The 20522-nt window shown below is 37.2% G+C and overlaps 1 protein-coding gene across 2 annotated transcripts; it reads right to left on the reverse strand.

Moving 5' to 3' along the window:
- Positions 1 to 957: 957 nt before the first annotated feature.
- On the reverse strand, positions 958 to 19714 carry itpka (inositol-trisphosphate 3-kinase A). 2 transcript variants are annotated; one of them, XM_032546869.1, is made up of 7 exons: positions 18996 to 19714; positions 6772 to 6868; positions 5998 to 6211; positions 3808 to 4012; positions 3050 to 3151; positions 2543 to 2614; positions 958 to 1692 (listed from the first exon to the last, which is right to left on the reverse strand). In XM_032546869.1, the coding sequence occupies exons 1-7, from the start codon at positions 19401 to 19403 to the stop codon at positions 1441 to 1443; spliced, it is 1350 nt and encodes a 449-aa protein (XP_032402760.1). In that variant the 5' UTR covers positions 19404 to 19714; the 3' UTR covers positions 958 to 1440. The 2 variants fall into 2 exon arrangements, with proteins under 2 accessions (XP_032402760.1, XP_032402759.1); XM_032546868.1 differs by having other exon boundaries at positions 18987 to 19713.
- Between the last annotated feature and the right edge of the window lie 808 nt (positions 19715 to 20522).

A 20522-nucleotide genomic window follows, 5' to 3' on the forward strand; every position in this document is an offset into this window, starting at 1 on the left:
ACCTGCTGGTTTTATTTTCAAGAAAACAAACCAAAAGTCAATTTTTATTTTTAATATATATACTGATTTATTTTATTTCCACAACAGTTATAAACTTTTTTTTATTATTAATTTGTTAAATGAACCATGTGCTGCAACATGTGGTGATGTATCCAGTGATGGAGTCTTATTACAAAATTGAATTAAATGCAAAAAGAGTTTGAAAAGACAACTCATGAGCTACTCAGTGCCTCCCTGTGCTGTAATGCTGTAGTAACTGTGAGGTCTGTCAGTAGTTCGTGTTACACGTAAGGCTTTTTGCGGTGGCAAACGTTTTCCTCCGGTTCTCGTCTGGATTTTCTCCCTTTCATCCCGTTGAAATGAAAGCAGGAACTCCGCGCTTTCACTTCACAGGATGATGAATTAGTGTCAGTGCATTGGAGCAATAATTAACTTATTGTAAGAATATTTCTGCTTCCCTCTGTTCTGCGTCCATTGTGCCCGTTTCTGTCAGTGTCGGTACTTAGCGAGTTCTGCTGCGGTCGGAGCCCAACCGTTACATGACCGTTTGCAACTGCGTAACTAAATTATTCGAGCCGCCATGATGGACGTCGGAAGTGGGAGTTTTTTAAGTGAGAGATGGGAGTATTGAACACAGCGCCTGGAATTGTTTTCCCAGGTTGTTTTTTTTGCCAGTTTATTCATGGCTTCTACTTGTTCGAGTAAGGCTAATTTGTCTTCCTTTTTTTTTTTATGGCAAGCAACTTTGTCTGTTTGGCGTGTCCGCTTACGTAACGAGGCGTAACCAAACGTAACGCCTGCTTACGTAACGCCAAACTAATAGCTAGCTTAGAAACCGATTTGACTTTGCCTGACGTCACACGACATGATTTATGTCACTACGTCATGAACGGCGTTTCCCTTTACGCCGAAGAAACCTGAAAACCGTACAAGACGAGATGCTAACCAGTTTTTCCCCCATACATGCTAGGCTACATTACGGCGCGGCACTGTTAACATGGTTACCAATGTTTAGACCCGTACCTTCTCCATAATGCGACATTGTATATCATCTTTCTAATCATACTTACTTATAAAGTAGATGATGGTAACGCGACTACACCGAGTCATTATGATTAACGGCTGCTATCCATCGCCGCCGTGACCTCCCTCATTAAAAGTTATAAATAAAATGACAAGTTAGGTTTTCACGCGTGTCTGTACAGCCGACAGCGACCATTTTAAAGTTTAATCAACTAGATAAAAGCGACATTAGACCACAGATGTCTGTTTACTGGAGCGTATTGGTCGTTTTGACGTTCATCATGGCGGAGCGGGCGGATTTCTGAAGACCGTGACGTCACGTGCAAAAGAACAATATAAGCAAATCAAGGTACGCAACCCCCACCCGAAGAGTCGTTTTGAGGAGTCCATTTAAAATAACCGAAGTTCCCTCCACCTTTAAAAGTCCCTGTCTGTAGTTAGGCTGTTGTTTTCGGGTTCTTCTCCGCTCCCTTCGTTGCCAGCAGCCTCCAGCGTGAGGATGAGGTTTTCCAAACCCCACAGGTATCCGTCCTCTCGGTTGCCTTCCTGCCAGGGAACGTCGTGCCGTAAAGTCTGACCTTCAGGCAGAGCTGAAGTCTTCCCAAAGTCAATCATCCAGACATTGGCACGGCCGCAGACATGGATGAAGAGGAGAGAGCTGCCAATGACCTGGTGGGGAAAACAACAGAGAAGTTGAAATGAGGCTTTATTTTTCTCTTCTTCACTGCAAAAATACAGAGTCTTCCCAAGTATTTTAGTGCAAATATCTTAGTACACTTGAAATAAGACAAAACTGACTTACAATGAACTTTTCAGCAAGATATAAGAGCTTATTTTAAGTCAATCATTCTTTAATTTTGATGAAGTACTATTTAATAGTAGTAATATTTGTAGTAGAAACTAGACTAAAATACTTGATATTTTGTGTTTTTGCAGTTTAGAAAGGATCATTTGGATCCTGCTTTGCAAAAACACAAAGTCTTACCAAGTATTTTGGACTCGTTTCAACTGTAAATATCTTAGCATACTTGAAATAAGACAAAACTAACTTACAAATAACTTTTCAGTAAGATAAATGGATTTGGTTTAAATAAATTATACCTTGATACTGAGGATAACATACTAGTCATAAGAGAAATTATCTGCTAGTGAAACTATACTTTTTAAAAATCAATACTACTGACTTATTGACTTAAAACAAGCTGCTTTTATCTTGCTGAAAACTTATTTGTAAGTTACTTTAGGTTAAGTAAACTTGAATTAAATTAAATATAAAGTTAAAGACGACAATATTTGTAATATGAAGCTTTACAAAGTGCATTGCATTGTGTGCAAACGTTTTAGGATCGTTTGTGTGCAAACAATCACAAATAACACTTTTATAAAAAAGTTATTATTATTTGTATAGCACATTTCAGCAACCTGGTAGTTTAAACAGACTTTGGTTAATTTTTTATGTAGGACTTTTTCTGTTTCCATCAAACTGTGTCTGATTTCCAGAGTGAAAATCAGTCGTCACCTCGTGTTTCTTGAAGAAGACGGATATTTTCAGCGCGTCCCGGATCGCCCTCAGCCTCTCCAGGTAAGACTTCTGCATTTCAACGAGAAAACAGCAGGAAACAATGTTTGAATTTATCACTTAAACAGCTACTGTACACCGAGGCGGGGCAGAAACCGTTTCTGAACCAAAACTCAAACAGATTCGCAGTGTGAATATTTACATTCTCTTCTTGCAATTTAAACACCTTCAATGTGTTTTTCTTTTCAATTTTATCCTTAAGCTCGTCCGAAATGTGAGCACAGAAACAACAAAGTGATTCTTTCCAGCACTGTTCAAACTCTGAACACGGATGTAAACGCTTGCACAGCTTGTGTGCTTTGCGTGGGTGAAGACGGACATTAAGGTGACGCCTACTGCGGCATTTGCAGTGTTTATTTGGATATGCACAGAACTGTAAAGAAGGTTAGCTCGAGTCCTCGCATGACTGAATTCACAGCAGCAGGAAGTTAAATGACTGCCACGTACAATGATGCTGACGTCCTCTTCGACAAATTCCTTGAACAGTTTGATGATGTCCTGCTTCGATCTGGTTTTCTTGAAGTCGGTTCGACACGTGCCGTCGTATTTCTGAAGAGGGCAGAGAAGCAGAAGGACGATATTACCGAGCGGTCGGATTAAATCAGTGTTAGTCTGAACATCCTGCATACATGTGCTGCGTTTAAGGCCTCAACAACATTAGTTACACTGCAAAAACACAAAATCGTACCAAGTATTTTTGGTCCAGTTTCTAGTGCACTTGAAATAAGGCAAAACTAACTTATATTTTTCAGCAAAGAACTTTTTTAAGTAAACAATTCCTTAATATTGATGGTGATCCACTGGCAGAGTATTTGTCTTATAACATGGGAAATCTAACCTGCCAGTGTAACATGTAATTTTTGATCAATATTAAGAAAACATTGACTTAAAAAAGCTTTTATATCTTGTTGAAAAGTTAATTGTTAGTTTAATCTTATTTCAAGTGTCTGAAGATAATTGCACTAGAAACTAGATAAAAATTACTTAGTAAGTTTTTGTTTTTGCAAAGTAAACATAGGGCTGTGTGATAAATAAACTTTTTTGCTTTTTGAAGATAAAATATTTGGAAAATCTGGATTTGGCCCCCGGCCGTTGACTTTGACTCATCTCTAATGTCCGTCCTGTTAATCCTGTTTAATTAATCCAGCCATGCTAGTCGCCTGGTTTTCCTGTCTGTTGCAGTAAAGACGTGAATGACGTGTCACCTTGATGCCTTCTATCCTGAAGCCCAGAGTGTTGGTGGAGCTCATGCTGTCCCTCCACTGCATGTAGCAAGGTTTGGTGATGCCACGTTGGAAATGCTCCTGAGGAGTTGGACCTTCCCTGTCCACCTCCATCATCTTCTTGTACAGGTCCTCCCGAAGCTTGGGCCGGTCTCTCGCCCGGACGAGCTCCTCCTCCAGGTATGTCCTTCGACACAAGGTGAAAAAGTCACAAAATAAAAGCCTATTCAGCCGTCTTTCCGCATTTAGTTGCTTGAAATCATCACAAAAATGAATTATGGACCAAAATAACCTGCAAATTTTCCAAATGGTAAATTGGAGGGTAAAATTATACAAACCAGTCTGCCCAGTTGTGAAAAGGCAACATTCCTTTAAACCAGTTGTACTTGCCTTACAGGCAACAACACCCAGCCACAGAGTTTCTGCAGGTTTCAGCAAGTAAACCTGCACCTTAATGCCACCTTGAATTAAATTTAAGACCTAAAAACAATAGATATAGGAAATGGGTGGAAGATGATACTGGATGTCAAGCAGAGCAAAGAAAATGTGAAATGTTTGCTGTTTATGCTTCTCATCTGAATGTCAATAAATCATTCAACCTGTTTAGCACATTTCAGTATTTTAGATCTTGAAAACATAAAATACTTCACATAGTCAGCACTTGTGAGAACCAATAACAGACAAGTATTTTCAAAAGGTTCAAAATGCTAACTAGCTAGCTAGTGGCTAGCTAGTGGCTAGCTAGTGGCTAGCTAGATGTCTTCAAGATTTTGCCTGTTAGAAAACCACACATACCAGAAAATAAGCTAAAATGTAAGTATTTGAGGCCATCTTACATTTCTTGTAATGAATTGAAAACGTTTTAGTTTAATTTAAGACTTTTTCTGGATTCACAGACAAACTGCATCTAACATTGTCATAAACAGAAATCAGTGTCTTACACCTTAGCTGAAGAATTTTGGCCTACTCTTTTGTTTAGATGTCTTTGGGGCTTCAGTGACAAATATCCTGTCTAAAGTCATGCCACAGTATCTCAGAATTAAGTCCATTCCAAACTTTTATTTGTTTTGTTTAAAACTTCTGTAACACAAGAACGTTTGAGCTGAAGGTGCCAAACCGATGCTTGAACATCCTCCTTCAGGATATGTTGCTAAAGAGGACATCAAAATGTCCCCTAATTTGGACCTGGTCACCTTTTAATGACTCAAGTTATCTTTTTTCTGATTTTAAAATTTGTCTGTTGATGTGAAACTTTTGAGTGTGACATAAATTCAGAAGGTCAACCAAAACTGCGCTTCCTGTATTTCTACAGAGACATTTAATGAACTCATTTCTACATTTGCTGCACAAAAGACAAAAGGTTTTTGCAGTTGATGCTACTTTACGCAGGACAGAAAACTACAGCGTATAAAATGATCTTCAATGTTTGGAGTCACACTGTCAATGACTTGCCGTCTTTATATTCACAGCAAATAGTTCTGAGCAAACAGATGTGAATTTCAGTTTCAGTTTGCTAGCTCCACTTCCTCTGTGCTAAAGAGGGAAGCTACGAGGAGACTCCTGTGTGCAGTACTTCGCTATGTGAAAGCCTGGGTGTGTGTTCGTGCAAGTTGGTGGTTTTGTAACTTTGTGGTTGAGAGCGTTTTTGACAAAGGGAGTCTCCAGGGACACCCTGAGCGTGCAAACGTGTGTGTATAAACATCTCAGATGTACAAACTCTCACAGAGGTAGATAAGTAAAACAAATAGTTCATGCATGTGGTAATGTGCATTTGTAATGCTGTTGCACGTACTTGGTCTCTCGCCTGCCTATAGCTATGCTGCAGGTTTGTGCATAAGCGTTCACCTGTCTGGTCAGACGCTGCACATGCATCTGCATGTCCGTGCATGCAAAAAATACATGCATGTATGAATTAATGCATGCATTCAAGCGTATATGAATGTGTAGAGTTGTGCAGACTAACAGTGAGGCCCTCCACCCGCTGTGGCAGGAAGCCAAGCATACAGCCTGCAGTTACAACAGGTGTTCCCTTAAAGAGGCAAGCCGAGACAGGCAGCTTGTGCTGTCGCCGATCTCTGCTTTTGTTGTTCATCTACACCTCAAAATGACGAATAATTAATGATTAAAAACTGAAAAGCCAGTGTTTGCAGATTGAAAGGCCTGGTTTCTTACCTCACTCCCATTTTGCAGTCCATCACGTTTGGATGGTTGAGGCCAGCCAGCAGGTCGGTCATCTGCACGAAGGACTCGCCGTCGTTTTCCACAATTCCTTGGTAGCGCGGCACAAAATGGACCAGCGCGTCGTTTTGCAGATCCTCAAAACACTTCTTCTCGTTCTCTGATAGCTTTTTCAGAATGGTGCCCTCTTCTGCAGCTTTGAAGTTTCCTGAGATGAGATAAAGACAGTTTCTCATTCTTCATGTTAGACAAAGAACATACCTGCATAGGGAAGGAGAAAAGTGCAATAGCTGAATAGAGCTGAATGTGAATTCCTGAAACATGTTGCAAGGCTGAGACAAGTAGACCATGAAGCAAAGCAACTGGCTTACTTTCTGTCACCCATAACAGATGACTCCATTTTCACCAAAGGTTTTTTATTGCTTTCAGTAGCTCAGCTTCCTTATAAACACCAAGTTCATTCTGAGGAATGTGAACAAAGTGTTGCTTCCATGCTCAAGGTTTTTCATTAGAGGAACATCTTTCAGGTTGTTTTGACTTGTGAAGAATAGAAAAGAGAAATGCTTGGTTAATGTTGCTCTTGTTCTTGGCAGATATTCAAAGTAAATAAAGGTGGAATCCTGGAAATGTTCCTTAGCGTGAACAGAGGAGGATTTCCATTAGAAATGCATGAAATGGATCTTTTCTCTGCTCTTTTTTCACCTTATTATAGCTGCAAAATTTTGTTCAATGGAATGTTAAAAATTATTTTTAATAAATTATAATCACCCTTATGGCCAGCTAGCTGGACCCAGTTTACTTTCTTCTTTTGGGAAGCTTGCAAGGGCCAGCGGATGTACGTCTTCAGCTTCTTCCAAGCTTTACTCTGTTGAAAACATAGAAAACAAAATTTAAAATGTTGTAAAGATAAATTGTTATTTCTTCAACATCAAGCAAAACACTGCAAACACACAAAACCTTGCCAAGTATATTTGCTCTAGTTTCTTGTCCAAATATCTCAGTACACTTGAAATAAGACAAAACTAACTTAAAAGTGACTTTTCTGTTTTATGTAAATAATTCCTTAAGATAAATAGATATTAAAAGTGAAATAATCTACCAATGAAGTTAATACTTATTTCATCAATATTTAGGAATTATTTATATAAAACAAGCTCTTATAACTTGCAGAAAAGTTACTTATAAGTTAGTTCTGTCTTATTTCAAGTGTAATAAAATATTTGCACTAAATACTAGATCAAAAATACTTGGTAAAATTTTGTGGTTTTGCAGTGTAACGTACAAGTAAGATATAGGAGTTTGTTTTAAGACAATAATTCCTTTATATTTATTAAAAAGAACAAACTAGTTCCTCTGTCAGATTATTTCACTCGTAGCATCAAAAAAATGTCTTCTTTTAAGAGAAATTATCTGCCAGTGGAATTGGAACTGGGTTGCTAGGCGACGGCCTTGGCTTGGCTGGTGTCGCTTGGTAACGGCACACTGGAACATTCTACCAGTGAAACTAAAACTTTTTCATCAATATTTAGGAATTATTTGCATAAAACCAGCTCTTATAACTTGCTGAAAAGTTACTTGTAAGTTAGTTTTGTCTTATTTCACATGTAGTAGGATATCTGCACTAGAAAACTATATATAACAAATAAACTTTGTGTTTTTGCAGGCAGTGTACGATAGTTGGAAACAGCTTCAGGCCCTTTTTGCAGCATCTGAATGGAAATCTGATCACATCGGCAGGTCAGGCCAGCCAATCTGATGCCAGGCTTTCTGTTTTCCCCGATGTGAAGCTTCCAATCTGGGTCAGCTAAATGCCATTTCTGTGGAAACTCCTATCTGTGCTCGACATCTCCAGTGTGGCCTGCTGGGCTCGTCCTTTTTTATTATCACAAACACCGAGTTCTCCGTCTTCAGCAAAGGTAGCATGAAGGTTATTTGTATAGTATATTTTAGCAACAAAGACAGTTCAAAGTGCTTCACATCATAAAAACATCATACAGTCACCAACTGTGAAACAAGCGATTAAAAATTACATTTTATTAGATATTATCAAAATCATCAAGCAATATATAGGCCTGTCATAATAACAAATGTTTCTGGATGATAAATTATCCCAGATAAATGATAATATTGTTCTTTGGAGACAATTTTAAAGTAATATAGTGGTAATAATAATGCAAGAACACATTCTCAAAGATCAATAAACTCTAATTAATTTCTTATTAACATTTAACACTGGAACTGGAAAACTGTAAATATCTACAATAAATAAACAAAACAACAAATAAAATTAATTATGGAGTCTCTGCAAATAAAATTGTCCTTCAACAAAAGGAGATAGTTGAGACCAAAGCACCAAATGGAAACAATAAATCAGGGAAAAAGAATGAAAATTATTGGCTTTGTTTTATTTAACATGTGATTTACTGATTATTGCGATAGGCCTAGCAATATACATAATACTGTATATGTTGGTCATTATTCCAGTTATTATGAATCAAAGCAGGTTGGTTTTTAGCCTCAATATTTCAGCTGTTTGGTAGTTTTCTGGAAGTTTATTCCAGATTTCTGGATATAAAAATAACAAATCCTTTAAAGTAGAACTGTTTAGCTAAGTATGAGCATATTTTATTCACCGACATGTTTTCCTCTTATCATGCAGCCCTGTTAACAGCCAAACTGTTTGGTAATAGTTTTTGTGGCTCATCTGCCTGTGGAGGGTAAAAGTGACTGTTTGCCGAGTCAGCGATCCTCCGCATGGTGGTGTAAGCGATTACATCACAGTAACACGGCGAAGCACATCATGTCTCTAGTCAAGACTGTTTTAATATTAGTCAGTATGGATTTAATTTATTTACTGGTTTTCTGTTTTACCGAGATGGACCAATAAAGCGCAAACACCGAAGAGCAGGCACACATACACTGCAAAAACTCAAAATCTTACCAAGTATTTTTGGTCCAATTTGGTTCTGATGTTACAAAAGGGATCAAAGTCGGCCCAGAGAATTAAATTTGTCTTCCTTTTTACAGTCTTACCCCTTTTAGACAAACTTTAAATGCTATAACTCCTAATTCTAGGATCTAAAACACTTTGGACTTTTTATTAACCAATGAACTGTTGATAAAATTTAACATCATTATTGTACAATAATACTATTGTACAACAATACAATACTATTATTGTACTGTTTTAGTTGTGCACTGCAAAAATACAAAATCTTACCAAAACATTTTGCCTAGTTTCTTGTGCAAATATTTTAGCACATTTGAAATAAGACAAAACAAACAAGTAACTTTTCAGACAGATATAGGAGCTTATTTTAAGTCAACAATTCCTTAATATTCATGAAAAAGTTCTTGTTTTGCCAGATTGTTTCATTTATAAAAAGACATTTTTCCATGTTATAAATTAAATAATCTGCCAGTGGAATTAGTATTTGTACTTTTGACTTACTTCAAGTGTCCGAAGATATTTGCACTAGAAACTAGACCAAAAATATTTGGTAAAGTTTTGTGTTTACGCTAAAGAAAAAAAAGCTCATCAGCCATAAAGCCGATGATCTGGAAACTAGATTGTGTGTCATGGGAGAGTGTTTCCTCTGTCCTCCCCCGTGGGCTTTAGAGCGGTCATTTTCTGTGAGTAAAACAGGAAATGAAACGGGGACTGTGATGGCGGTGAGGCAAGACTTCATCACTCTTCATGGCCATCAGTAAGAGCAGAACGGGTTTCTCCTAAATGTCAGATGATTCGCTTCACTTGCTTGTTTACTGACGGCATCGCTCTGCCAAAGGCGGCAGACTTTCACAAATGTTTTCACGCTACAGACTTTCACATTTACTGAGCTGCTGCTACTGTTTCTGTCTGGTGCAGCTTTAATGTCGATAAATAACTTTAGTTATTGACTAGTCTAGATTTTTATACAATATTATAAATACATTAAAAGATGCATTTGTAGCACAAAAAATACTTTTAATGTCAACATGTGAAAAGCTGAACCCTTTCAGTACAGTAATATATAATTTGTTTAGTTGTTTTTTTATTTGATTAACCAATTAATAACTGTATAGTAAAAGGTGCTTTATCACAGAATTTGAACCAGGTGAAGCTAAACCTGCAATTTGATAGAAGAAATAACAAAAAATTCCTTTTTTAAATGCAAAATATATATGTTCTTGTTGAATTTTAGCATTATTACTGCTCTGAATATGTTGCGTTTTCACCAAATTCTCTATTTTTGAGTCCAGTTAACGATTAATCGATTACCAAATTAGTTGATGGTTATTTCAACTCATCATAATTAATCCGATTAATCGTTTCAGCCCTAAAGGGAATTTTTATTGAAATGATCTTAAGTGCTAATATGAATAAGAGGAACTAGCAAACATGATCAGGACACATCTATTGAGCTAATATTTAAATATTAGTCTTGAAATTACTGGTTTTAAAAGTGTTCACACCTCTTAACTTTTCCATATCTCGTCCCATGGAAGCCAAATCTGTGAAACTTAAACTCAGGCACTGTGTTGATCTTTAGTCGCATTGATTACTGCAACAGTGTCTTCACACAAATGTTTAAAAAGTCAGACTTCTGATCGACTTTTTAATCAGAAACGCAGACTTCAGTTTTTATTCTCCTCTAATCTGCTGCAAACTTCCAGAAAACTGCAAAACTGCTGAAACACTGAGATCCTTGAAACCAAAAGTGAAAAACTGACCTATTTAGAGCTGCCTTTGATTAATAATAACTGGACCATTGATTAATTCTAGATTCTAACTTTTATTACTTCTTTTCTTTTTTCGTTCATTGTTGGTGAAATATCCTATATTCAAATAAACTTGTATTGCAGTAATATACACTGACATTTGTGATTGTAACACGGGATGAAACGATTAATCACATCAGTTGTGATTAATTGATTATTGAACTAATTTAATAAACAATTAATCGTTACCTGGAGTAACAAAAAAAGGGATTTTTAAAAAAATGACAACACATTCAGAGCACTAATTAAGCCAAATCTGAACAAAAATATATAAATTTTGATAAAAGATAAAAATGTTTGCAAAAATGTTCTACCTAAAAATTCTCAAGTGTCAATTTTAGCTTCACTTGGTTCAAATTCTGCAGCTATTAGGCAGCTTTTACTGCCCAATTATTAATCAGTAAATAAAAGTAAATAAATAAGAGCTGAGCTGTTCTCATGTTGATGTTTTTATTTAGCTGCAGATGCATCCTTGGCTCCAACTGATCAGGCGTTCTCTAATGGAATGCTATGTTGTTGCATTCTAGGAAATAAAACTTTTATTTTCTTATTTTAGAAAGGAATGAAGTTGTTTATTTGCATCTTTTAATGTATTTAATGTAAATTAGCAGACTGTGCCAATTTTCTAACCCGATTAATCGATACTAAAATAAACGTTAGAAGCCTCAAAGAAACGAATCATTGACTTAATAAAATTTTCTTATTTCAACAGATTCCACATGATTGCATTTTGTTAATTGAAAGGAAAAAAGATATAGTAGTCTGACGTTATAACCTTATTTTTAACTAAGATAAAGATTAATGAGTTAACTAAAAACTACTTCAAATCACTTTGGATCGATAAAAGAGAAGTCAGTTGAACTAACTAAATTTTTTGTGTTAGTCTGACAAAGCAAACACTCAGTGAACTTATTTTGCATTTATTCACCAACGATAAACAAATTATGTTACTTTAACCTAATATTGTGAGCGAAACAATAGAAAAATGTGGCTCTTTAACTGGGTGAAGGCAGTTTTTTCTTGCATAATGTGAAATAATTATTTGGTTTAAGTTTAAAGTCAAATCAAGATTAATTAACTGCAAAACAATGTTTAGACAACTTGTTTCTTGTTGTTAAATCAACTGTATGAACTTTAATTTCTGAGTTAAAACCAAAACAATTTTCTTGTTGACTTAAAATGCATTTTCCAGGCAGCAGGTGAACTTTCATTTTCAAGTTAAACCAGCTTCAAATGTTTTACAGTGCAGAACACAATGTCTCCTGACAGGCGCGGCGTTTAGCAGACGCTACCCAGGCCGATCTTTCAGCGGTTTTTACTCTCATTGAACCAATTCCAAGTTGGAAAGGAAACAAGACGATCATGTCAACATGCGCACCTTGATGCTCTGACGGAAAACAAGCAAACAAAAAAACAAAAACCCACACAGAGCTCAGCACATGCTCACATGTTCTTGTGTAATCATGTTTTCTTTTGCGGTCGGTTTCCAGTTTTAGTCTTGGCCTTTGACATTTAACAAAGAACTGCTTCAGGAAGTCAGACACTTGACAGGCTCCGCTTTAGCCTTCTTCTCATTGACGCTTCGGCTGTGTCGAACAGTCAAGTCAAAGACGTTTTCAGAGAAACACAGACAGAGAAGCATGCAGAAAACAGGTCGGCATCAGGAAAGACTTTCTAGCATATTAATTATCGCCGTCAGCCTGAAAATTTGGCTTCAGCCTGCGTGCGGTTGCTACGGTAACTGCTCAGATCAGCACGTCTCGTGCTTTAAAATAAAGCAGCGTCAAAATCTGCAAATCAGCAGAGGGCACAAAGCCGTCTGATGAAGTCAAAGTTCGCACAAGCAGATTTAACAGATGGTTTACTCTCACACTGATTTGATTTGCTACAGTTTGTTACAGAGGGATTTTATGAGCACAATCCGTAACCAAAGGCTGAATGTGACAAAGAAACAATTTATGTCCTCGTTAAAACAAGGTCTACTATTTATTAGTTTCAAATTATGTTCTCTGAAAATATAATGCTTAAAAATTCTCACCCTTTAAACCTTTTATCATGTTATAACTATAAAAATGATTTGAATTTAAAAACATATGAGCAAATTTTAGTTGTTAAAATAACTACTTATTTTACTTTAGAATAATTTCAATTCTTGTTTCAGATTACATTAACAAAATTTCTGATCTGATAATGAATTTTATTAAACGTCGCAATGAATTCAGCTCAAAAACATTTAGTGTGAACAGGACATAAAAATAAATGTAGCGCACTTCCATCTGAGGATACAAAAACATGCCGCTAAGCATTCTGGGAAATAGTTCCCACTCCTGTCTTTTTCTTCTTTCAGTTTTTTAAGTGCTGACCTAAAAACTCTAGTTTATTCAACTCTTGGAAGTTTGATTAAATTAACAAAAAGTGAGCACAACTTACTGCTGTAAGTTTATCTTACACAAACTCACATTTAGGCTCTAAATCTAAAACTGGCTAAATTTACTTGACTTAAAGAGTAAAAAATGATAGACACAACTAAATGCATCTCAGATGTTTTACAGTGTGCCTGTTGAGACAGTTTAAACGGCGCTGGCTCCAGGCATGGAGAAGTGGTGGCCCTTGTGGCAGAATCGGTCTGATGGTGCAGATGGAGGCAGAAACCTGCAGGTGACTCACTGTGATTACGCTCAACTTCCCTACAGCTTTCGCAGAACGAGGCTCAACACCGTCAGCTCCTTAAATCTTTCTTCTGCTTTTGCTTTCTTGTCACAATTAAATGTTTCAGCTCTTCCAAAAACTGACTGGTTGGGCTTTCAAAGGGTCTGCGGAGGAGTTTTGACCCACTCTTCTTGGCAGAATTGTCTTAATTCACCCACATTGGAGGGTTTTAGAGCATGAATAATTAGTTCGGAGGTCACGCCACCACGGCATTTCAGTTGAGTTTAAGTTCTTGCTTTCACTAAGCCACGCAGAATTTTATTTTGTTTTTTCAAAGTTGAAAAAGTTAGGTTAGGTCTCTGGTCTATACAAAACATGTTAATTACATTTTTTGCACAAAATCATTCTTGGATAATAAGATTCCAGTCTGCTCAGTTCTGCCTATTGAGCTATTTAAGGGCCTCCTGTCACTTTAAATCCAAACGAGCTTCAGCTGGCCACGCCCCCCAACTCAACGTTTACACTCACACTTGAAAATGGCTGCAAACAGATGCGCAATTATACAACTGTACATCTTTGGAAAGCATTAGTAGAGCCTCCTGCACAACCAACAAGAAAACAGAAAGTGGTTTCTGGATGGTGAGTCAACAACAAAACACTTGTCTTTCCCAGCAGCCATTGTACAGCGAATATAGTTGCTCGGTAACAGCGCAGTGCCTGTTGTTTGTGACTCAACATTCGGGAGGGTTTTGAAGTGACTCACTTTTCAGACAGCAAAAACATCAACCTATTGCCAAAAAATGGCTCAGTGGTCTTATCCAGCAGCCATTGTACAACGCATACAGCGGTAAAACTAACCAATCAAATGTGCTGGAGCTCTGCTTGCGTTGCTAGGTAACGGGACTGGGCTCAGTTGGGGTTGCTAGGTAGCGCCGCATTGCCCCTTAACAATCAGGAGGTGTTTGAAACGGCTCATTTTCCAGACACCAAAAAACATCAACTTATTGCAAAAACACAGATGGATGTTTTTTTGTTGTTGTTTTGGGGGGTTTAAGCGATTGAGTTGGTTTTAGAAGCAGTTGAGAATAAAAACAAGTGAAATGTTACAATGAAATGTTTTTGCAATTACACTGCAAAAACACAAAAAGTATTTTTTGCATATTTTACAGTGCAAATACCTCAATGCACTTGAAATAACACAAACTAACTCACAAGTAAATTTTCAGCAACAATTATGAGCTTCTTTTAAGCCAATAATTCCTTAATACTTATGAAAAAGTACCACTTCCACTGGATTATTTCTCTTATAATATGGGAAAAATGTCAACATTACCTACAAAAGAAGTAATAAATACGTCATGTCTGTCTATTGTTATCACAACTGTAGAACAAAATATCATGATAAAACTCTGAGTGCGTACTGTTCACCCTTAGCAGAAACTTCTAGATCAGCAGATGGTTTTGTTATCCGTTATCAAATTTATTCTGATTGCAGCAGGTTTAACCCATCAGCATATTTCATGTTGGTGTGGATTGCTGGTTTGTTAATAAATAAAAAATATTTGAAGGAGTTTCATGTACTTAGAAGGAATAAGGGGGAAAATACTTTTCTGCCACACCTTCATGCCTCTCCTGCAGAGCTGAGCTTCATCAGACAGAAAGTTATCAGCAGCATTGACAGAAAATAAACGCAAGTTTGTAAGTAATGTAATGAAAAGTAATGTTTTTAATGTGAACTCATCTCACACCGCAGGATAAGTCAAGAAAAGCATCAGAAATATGAGGCAAAATGTGACAAATGATTGTCACATTTGACACATTTAACTCGAGTTAAATGACACATGATTACGTAACCCGTTATTTTCCATTCACGGCGATTTCATTTCATGCAGACGTGTGTCATGGTTCAAACAGGTGGCGATGATGTTGCTACTTTCTGTTAGTCAGACAAAATCGATTAAAATGCAGTAAAGTTTGTGATTATAACGTTTAACGCTTTAATTTTACACATAAACTTAGAACCAATAAAGATTTAAAGTGTCATAAAGATGATGTTAAAAAACGTAATATTATTTCAGGGAGGGGAATCAGATGTTCTGGGTATCATCCTTCCTCTGACAAGCTTTATAAAACAGGTTTTCCTTTTTCTTTCTTTTTATTTGAGAAATAGCTTTGAAAGTGAGAGAAAAACCCAACACTTGTGTGACGGGAACATAATCTCATGTGAAATCTTCCAGAGCCCATCTCATTCAAAAGCTCCCAAAATAACTCCTGAGCTGCCAAAATAACTCATCCCCATGAGAAATGCTTGCTGTGAGCTGAACTTATCAGTTAATGCCACTGAAAGATAAACTGAACGGTTTAAAGGAAATCTGTTATTGCTGTGCAGTTGCGTCTTGTCTGCAGTAATTCTCCAGTAATTCCCAGAGGTCTTCAGTCAGGAAACGCGTCGCTGGCTGATGTTTAAGAGCTGCTTCTGCTCTAAAAACCAGCTCCTTCCTGTGACGGAAAGCTCCAAATATCTGCAATTTTAAACGACCTTTATTGTCCATCGTCTAAACAACCTGGTGGTTACCAAAAGACTAGCTTATCAGTAACATTTCATTAATGTAAGGAATGAATTTACGCCATCCCAGGAAGTTTTTAAAGTGACATGTTATGCTTCCTTAAACAGGTTAGGATAGATCTATGTTCATTTCATTTTTCACACAAAGTCATTCTTGGATGTATTTTCCAGCAGCTGCTGTACATTCAGTGGTAAAACAACTGACCAAACGTGTTGGAGCTCTTCTTGTGTTGCTAGGTAACGGGCTGGGCTGGCTGGGGTTGCTAGGTAACGGCACATTCCGGAGTTTTCTGAAAGCCTCGTATATCACAAACCAAAAAACATTAATTTATTGCCAAAAAACAGCTGGGTGTGTTTCTTTAAGCGCTTGGGCTGATTTTTAGAAACTGTAAAAACCCAAATGGAAGTACAAAAACTTACAAAATATGAAGTTTGCACAATATGTCTCCTTTAACAGTTTCTTTTCGTTTTTAGCTTTAAAGAAAGATTAGAAAATCACCTTCAATAATAATCTATTGAAAACTGGTTATTAGCAACCTAAATAAATTCAGACTTGCTTCTTTGTCTCAGCTGTACATAATTTATTGGAGATAAAAACTAACAATCTCTTCTTTTGAGAATTAAGTTGATTAAAAACATAAAAATCATTCAGGGTTTCTGCTAGTTCAATCAACTAAAATGTAAGACTTTGAGACAGAAATGTACAAAGGAAAATTGCATATTTTATGTAGTAGTGGTGAGCTTTTTGTACAAAATCCACGTAACATGGCATGGTGAGCCGGTGATGAATATAATGCCAACTGGCTTTGTATTTACTTCAAAAGTCGGAGATTTGCTAGAAAAAAACTCCGAAATGTTGAGATTAATCTCAGAAACTTCTGAGTCACAAAAATTTAAAAACTTCAGATTTTGAAACTCAGAATTGTCCAAGTTTTTTAAAGACAATGTCTGAGTTTTTTGGTGGAAATTGAATCCTCCTTTTTTCCCCCTCAATGGTCATAATACGCCAAAGTGTGAAAGCTTTCACAACAAAAACACTCTTACCAAGTGTTTTAGTCTAGTTTCTGGTGCAAATGTCTTAGTACAGTTGAAACAAAGACAAAACTAACTTGCCAGTAAGATGTAGGAGCTTAATTTAAGTAAAAAAAAAATGTCCTTAGTATTGGTGAAAAGGTACATGTTCCATTATCAACAACACATTTTTCACATTATAAGTGAAATAATTGGTGGAACTAGAAATATTTCAGCAATATTAGTGAAATACTTACTTAAAACAAGCTCCTATACTATGCTGAAAAGTTACTTTCAAGTTAGTAGTGTATTATTTCATGTGTACTATGATCAAACTTGGTAAGGTTTTGTGTTTTTGCAGTGTTCTGAGTTCAATGGCTGTGGTTAACGTATCAATAAAGAGATCACAAAGAGAGAAACTGTGTCTTATTATTCAGCCAGTATTTTAAAATTATTCTAAGATAATCCAGTTAACAGAGTTCTTCCTCTGATGGTGAAAAAATTCACAAACTTGATTTGTGAATTTATTTCATCCTAACTAAAACCAGATAAGAAACACAAGATTCAGGAAATGAGACCTCCACCTTGTTTGACCTCATATGAGAAAGTCCTAATCAGTTACATCGAGGTTTCATATCTACAATAATAAAACATTTTCAAAGTCAGGAAATTATGCTTTTTATCTTACAAGATTAGATCATTGTTGGCTAAACTAAGTTTAATACAGTTCAGCTAAAGAAAGGAAAGCCAAGCTCTAGATCAAGGGCGTCAAACTCATTTTCGTTTTGGGCCAAATCAAGTTCATGAAGGCTCTTAAAGGGCCGCTTGTGCCAGAATGTGTTGATAAAACCTGTTCACAAACTTAAAATATCAGTGAATTTTTAAAATTAAATAATATTAGTGAACATCTTTTCAGTTCCTCTGGGATTTTGTGATACTTTTTGGAATAAAAATCAAAGTGTTTGTGGTACTAATTTGGAAATATTTGCAATATTACTTATTTACGACGGTAAATGTGACTTTTTATTACTCGCTGTATAGATCATGGACTATAATCTGACATCAGTTTAGGCTGAGCTTGTTTTAATCAAAAATTCAGACATTTTATTTGTTTTAAATTGAAAGAAACTGATTTGGAAAACTGCTTGTTTTACCTGATTTTCTTTTGCTATTTGCTAATTATGTTATTTTAAACACCAACGTTTCCACACAACGTTATATTTTGGTCCGTCTGATGATGCAGTTCTTAAATGTGAGACTATTTACTTGAGTAGCCTTAATATCAAATACTTTTTCACTCTTGCTTGAGTAATTTGGCAACTTTTTACTTTTACTTTAATAAAAATATGTCGAAGTACTGCTACACTGCAAACATACAAAATCTTATCAACTATTTTTGTTTAGTTTCTAGTGCAAATATCATAATTTTGTCTTATTTCAAATGTACTAAGATATTTGCACTAGAAACTAAACTAAAAATACTTGGCAAGATGTTGTGTTTTTGCAGTGAACAGAAGCAGAAGAAAGTAAATGTAATAATTTTGAGATTAAAAATGAAGCAGAAACCTTCTGCTCTGTTTTCACGCTCAAGTTAACATTTGGTTCATTGGTTTAAAAACCAAACACTCTGATCCTGATCTGGGTACAAAGATATTTAACGCTTACTCTGCTCATTGAAAACTGGCAGATTATTTCACTTTGAACAAAACATTTTTCCAATACTGCAAGTGAAATAATCTGCCAACAGATCCAACACTTTTTCATCAATATTAAGTAATTACTGCCTTAAAACGAGCTCATACTTGCTGAAAAGTTACTTGCTGTAAGTTAGTTTTGTCATGTTTCAAGTCTACCAAGATATTTGAACTAGAAACTGGACCAGAAACTAGGTAAGATTTCGTATTTTTGCGGTGCTACTCTTACTTGAGTACAGTTTTTGGAGTACCCTTACGCCTCTGAAGATAACTGCGGGGTAAAAACCAAAGAAACTTCTCACCTCGCTCACCTCTGCGCACACCAGGTGCTCCAGAGTGACGAGGCCTTTGCTCTGAGTCTCGGTGTCGCTCAGCAGATCATCCTCAGACTCCACCGCGGAGGATCCGGTGGAGGAGATGGACGAGTTGGACAGCTTCCTGCGCAGGGTTCCGTCCACAGCCCCGTCCAGGTCTTCCTCCTGGATCTCCCTGGAGGTGCCGCCCGCATCCGAAGTGATGGTGACCTGCGGCACCAAGGGCGCATCCATGAGCGCCGGCGCGGCGGGCGGCGCGGCGACGATCGCGGCTTTCTGGATGTGCTCCGTGCAGATCTGTGGAGATCTCCCGGCCGTCCTTCTCTCTACACGGCCTCCATCGCTTATCCCAGTCCCAGAAAACCCGAAGTCCTTGGAGGACTTTCTCCGGCACTCTTTAGGCATTTGAGATCTGGCCGTAGAGGCGCAACGACGAGAAGCGAAACTCCGCTTCGGCTCAGCCTTCAAATCTGGTCATTTCACTGTGAGAGAGTTCCCACGGAGTCTCCCCGGTACTCTGGGAGTCCTGCCGATCCTCCCCGGGTCCCCCGCTGGTTACTCTGAGCTGGGAAACGCCTCTGGCCGCCTGTGCGCTCTTTGGCTGTCGGTAAGGGGAACCCCTCTTTCGTGGCGTAGCTCGCCCTTCTGCGCGGTTTTACACTCCCTCACACACGCTCACACACCCCGCCGCTGTTTATTATCTTCCGCATTGCCGCTCTCGCTTCCTGACTGAACAGTTTAGAGCTGCTGACATAGTTTCAGGCTCTCTGCCGCCTCACTTCAGCTAAAAACTCCACTCCTTCAGCTGCTTGTCTGCTACATTTTGCACTGGATCTCAGACGTCAAATTGTCAAGTTTTTAATCACTTTAAAACATTTTCCAGCCAAAATAATCCAAGAAACATTTATTCTGCATGCATAATCTGAGCATAGTCGACCTACATTGTTTTGGGGAAGTTGGCTCCAGCTTTAACATTTAGTCCTCTTGTTTGCACATCAAACTGATGAAACAGAGAGTTCAGCTTACATACAATTTGCATATATGCATCATTTATCTAAAGCCATAGTTTGCAGAGAAGATATAAAGGGTTTAAAACATCAGTGATATTAAATAAATTGGGTGTTTCTCTAAAAATGGAGAAAATACCAAGAGATGGTGGTGGCAGTTTCAAAAAGTTTTGGAACAGCGGCCAATATTTGTGATGTGTTGATCAGCTGTACTTGAGTCGCCTTTTTACCAAATACTTTTCTACTTTTACTTGAGTAAAAACACGTTGAAGTAGTGCTACTCTGCAAACACACAAACTCTTACCAAGTAATTTTAGTCTAGTTTCTAGTATAAATATCTTACTACACTTGTAATAAGACAAAATTAACTTACAAGTAACTTTTCAGACAAGTCCCATCCTCATAATCTAAGATGGATGCCTACCAAGGACGACTGAATGATTAAAAATATATTAAAAAATCATATTTAAAGAAATGGACATCTTTGTATCCATGGTATAACAGTTTTATATAGAAA

Source organism: Xiphophorus hellerii, chromosome 19, assembly GCF_003331165.1.
Source record: "Xiphophorus hellerii strain 12219 chromosome 19, Xiphophorus_hellerii-4.1, whole genome shotgun sequence".
NCBI lineage: Eukaryota > Metazoa > Chordata > Actinopteri > Cyprinodontiformes > Poeciliidae > Xiphophorus > Xiphophorus hellerii.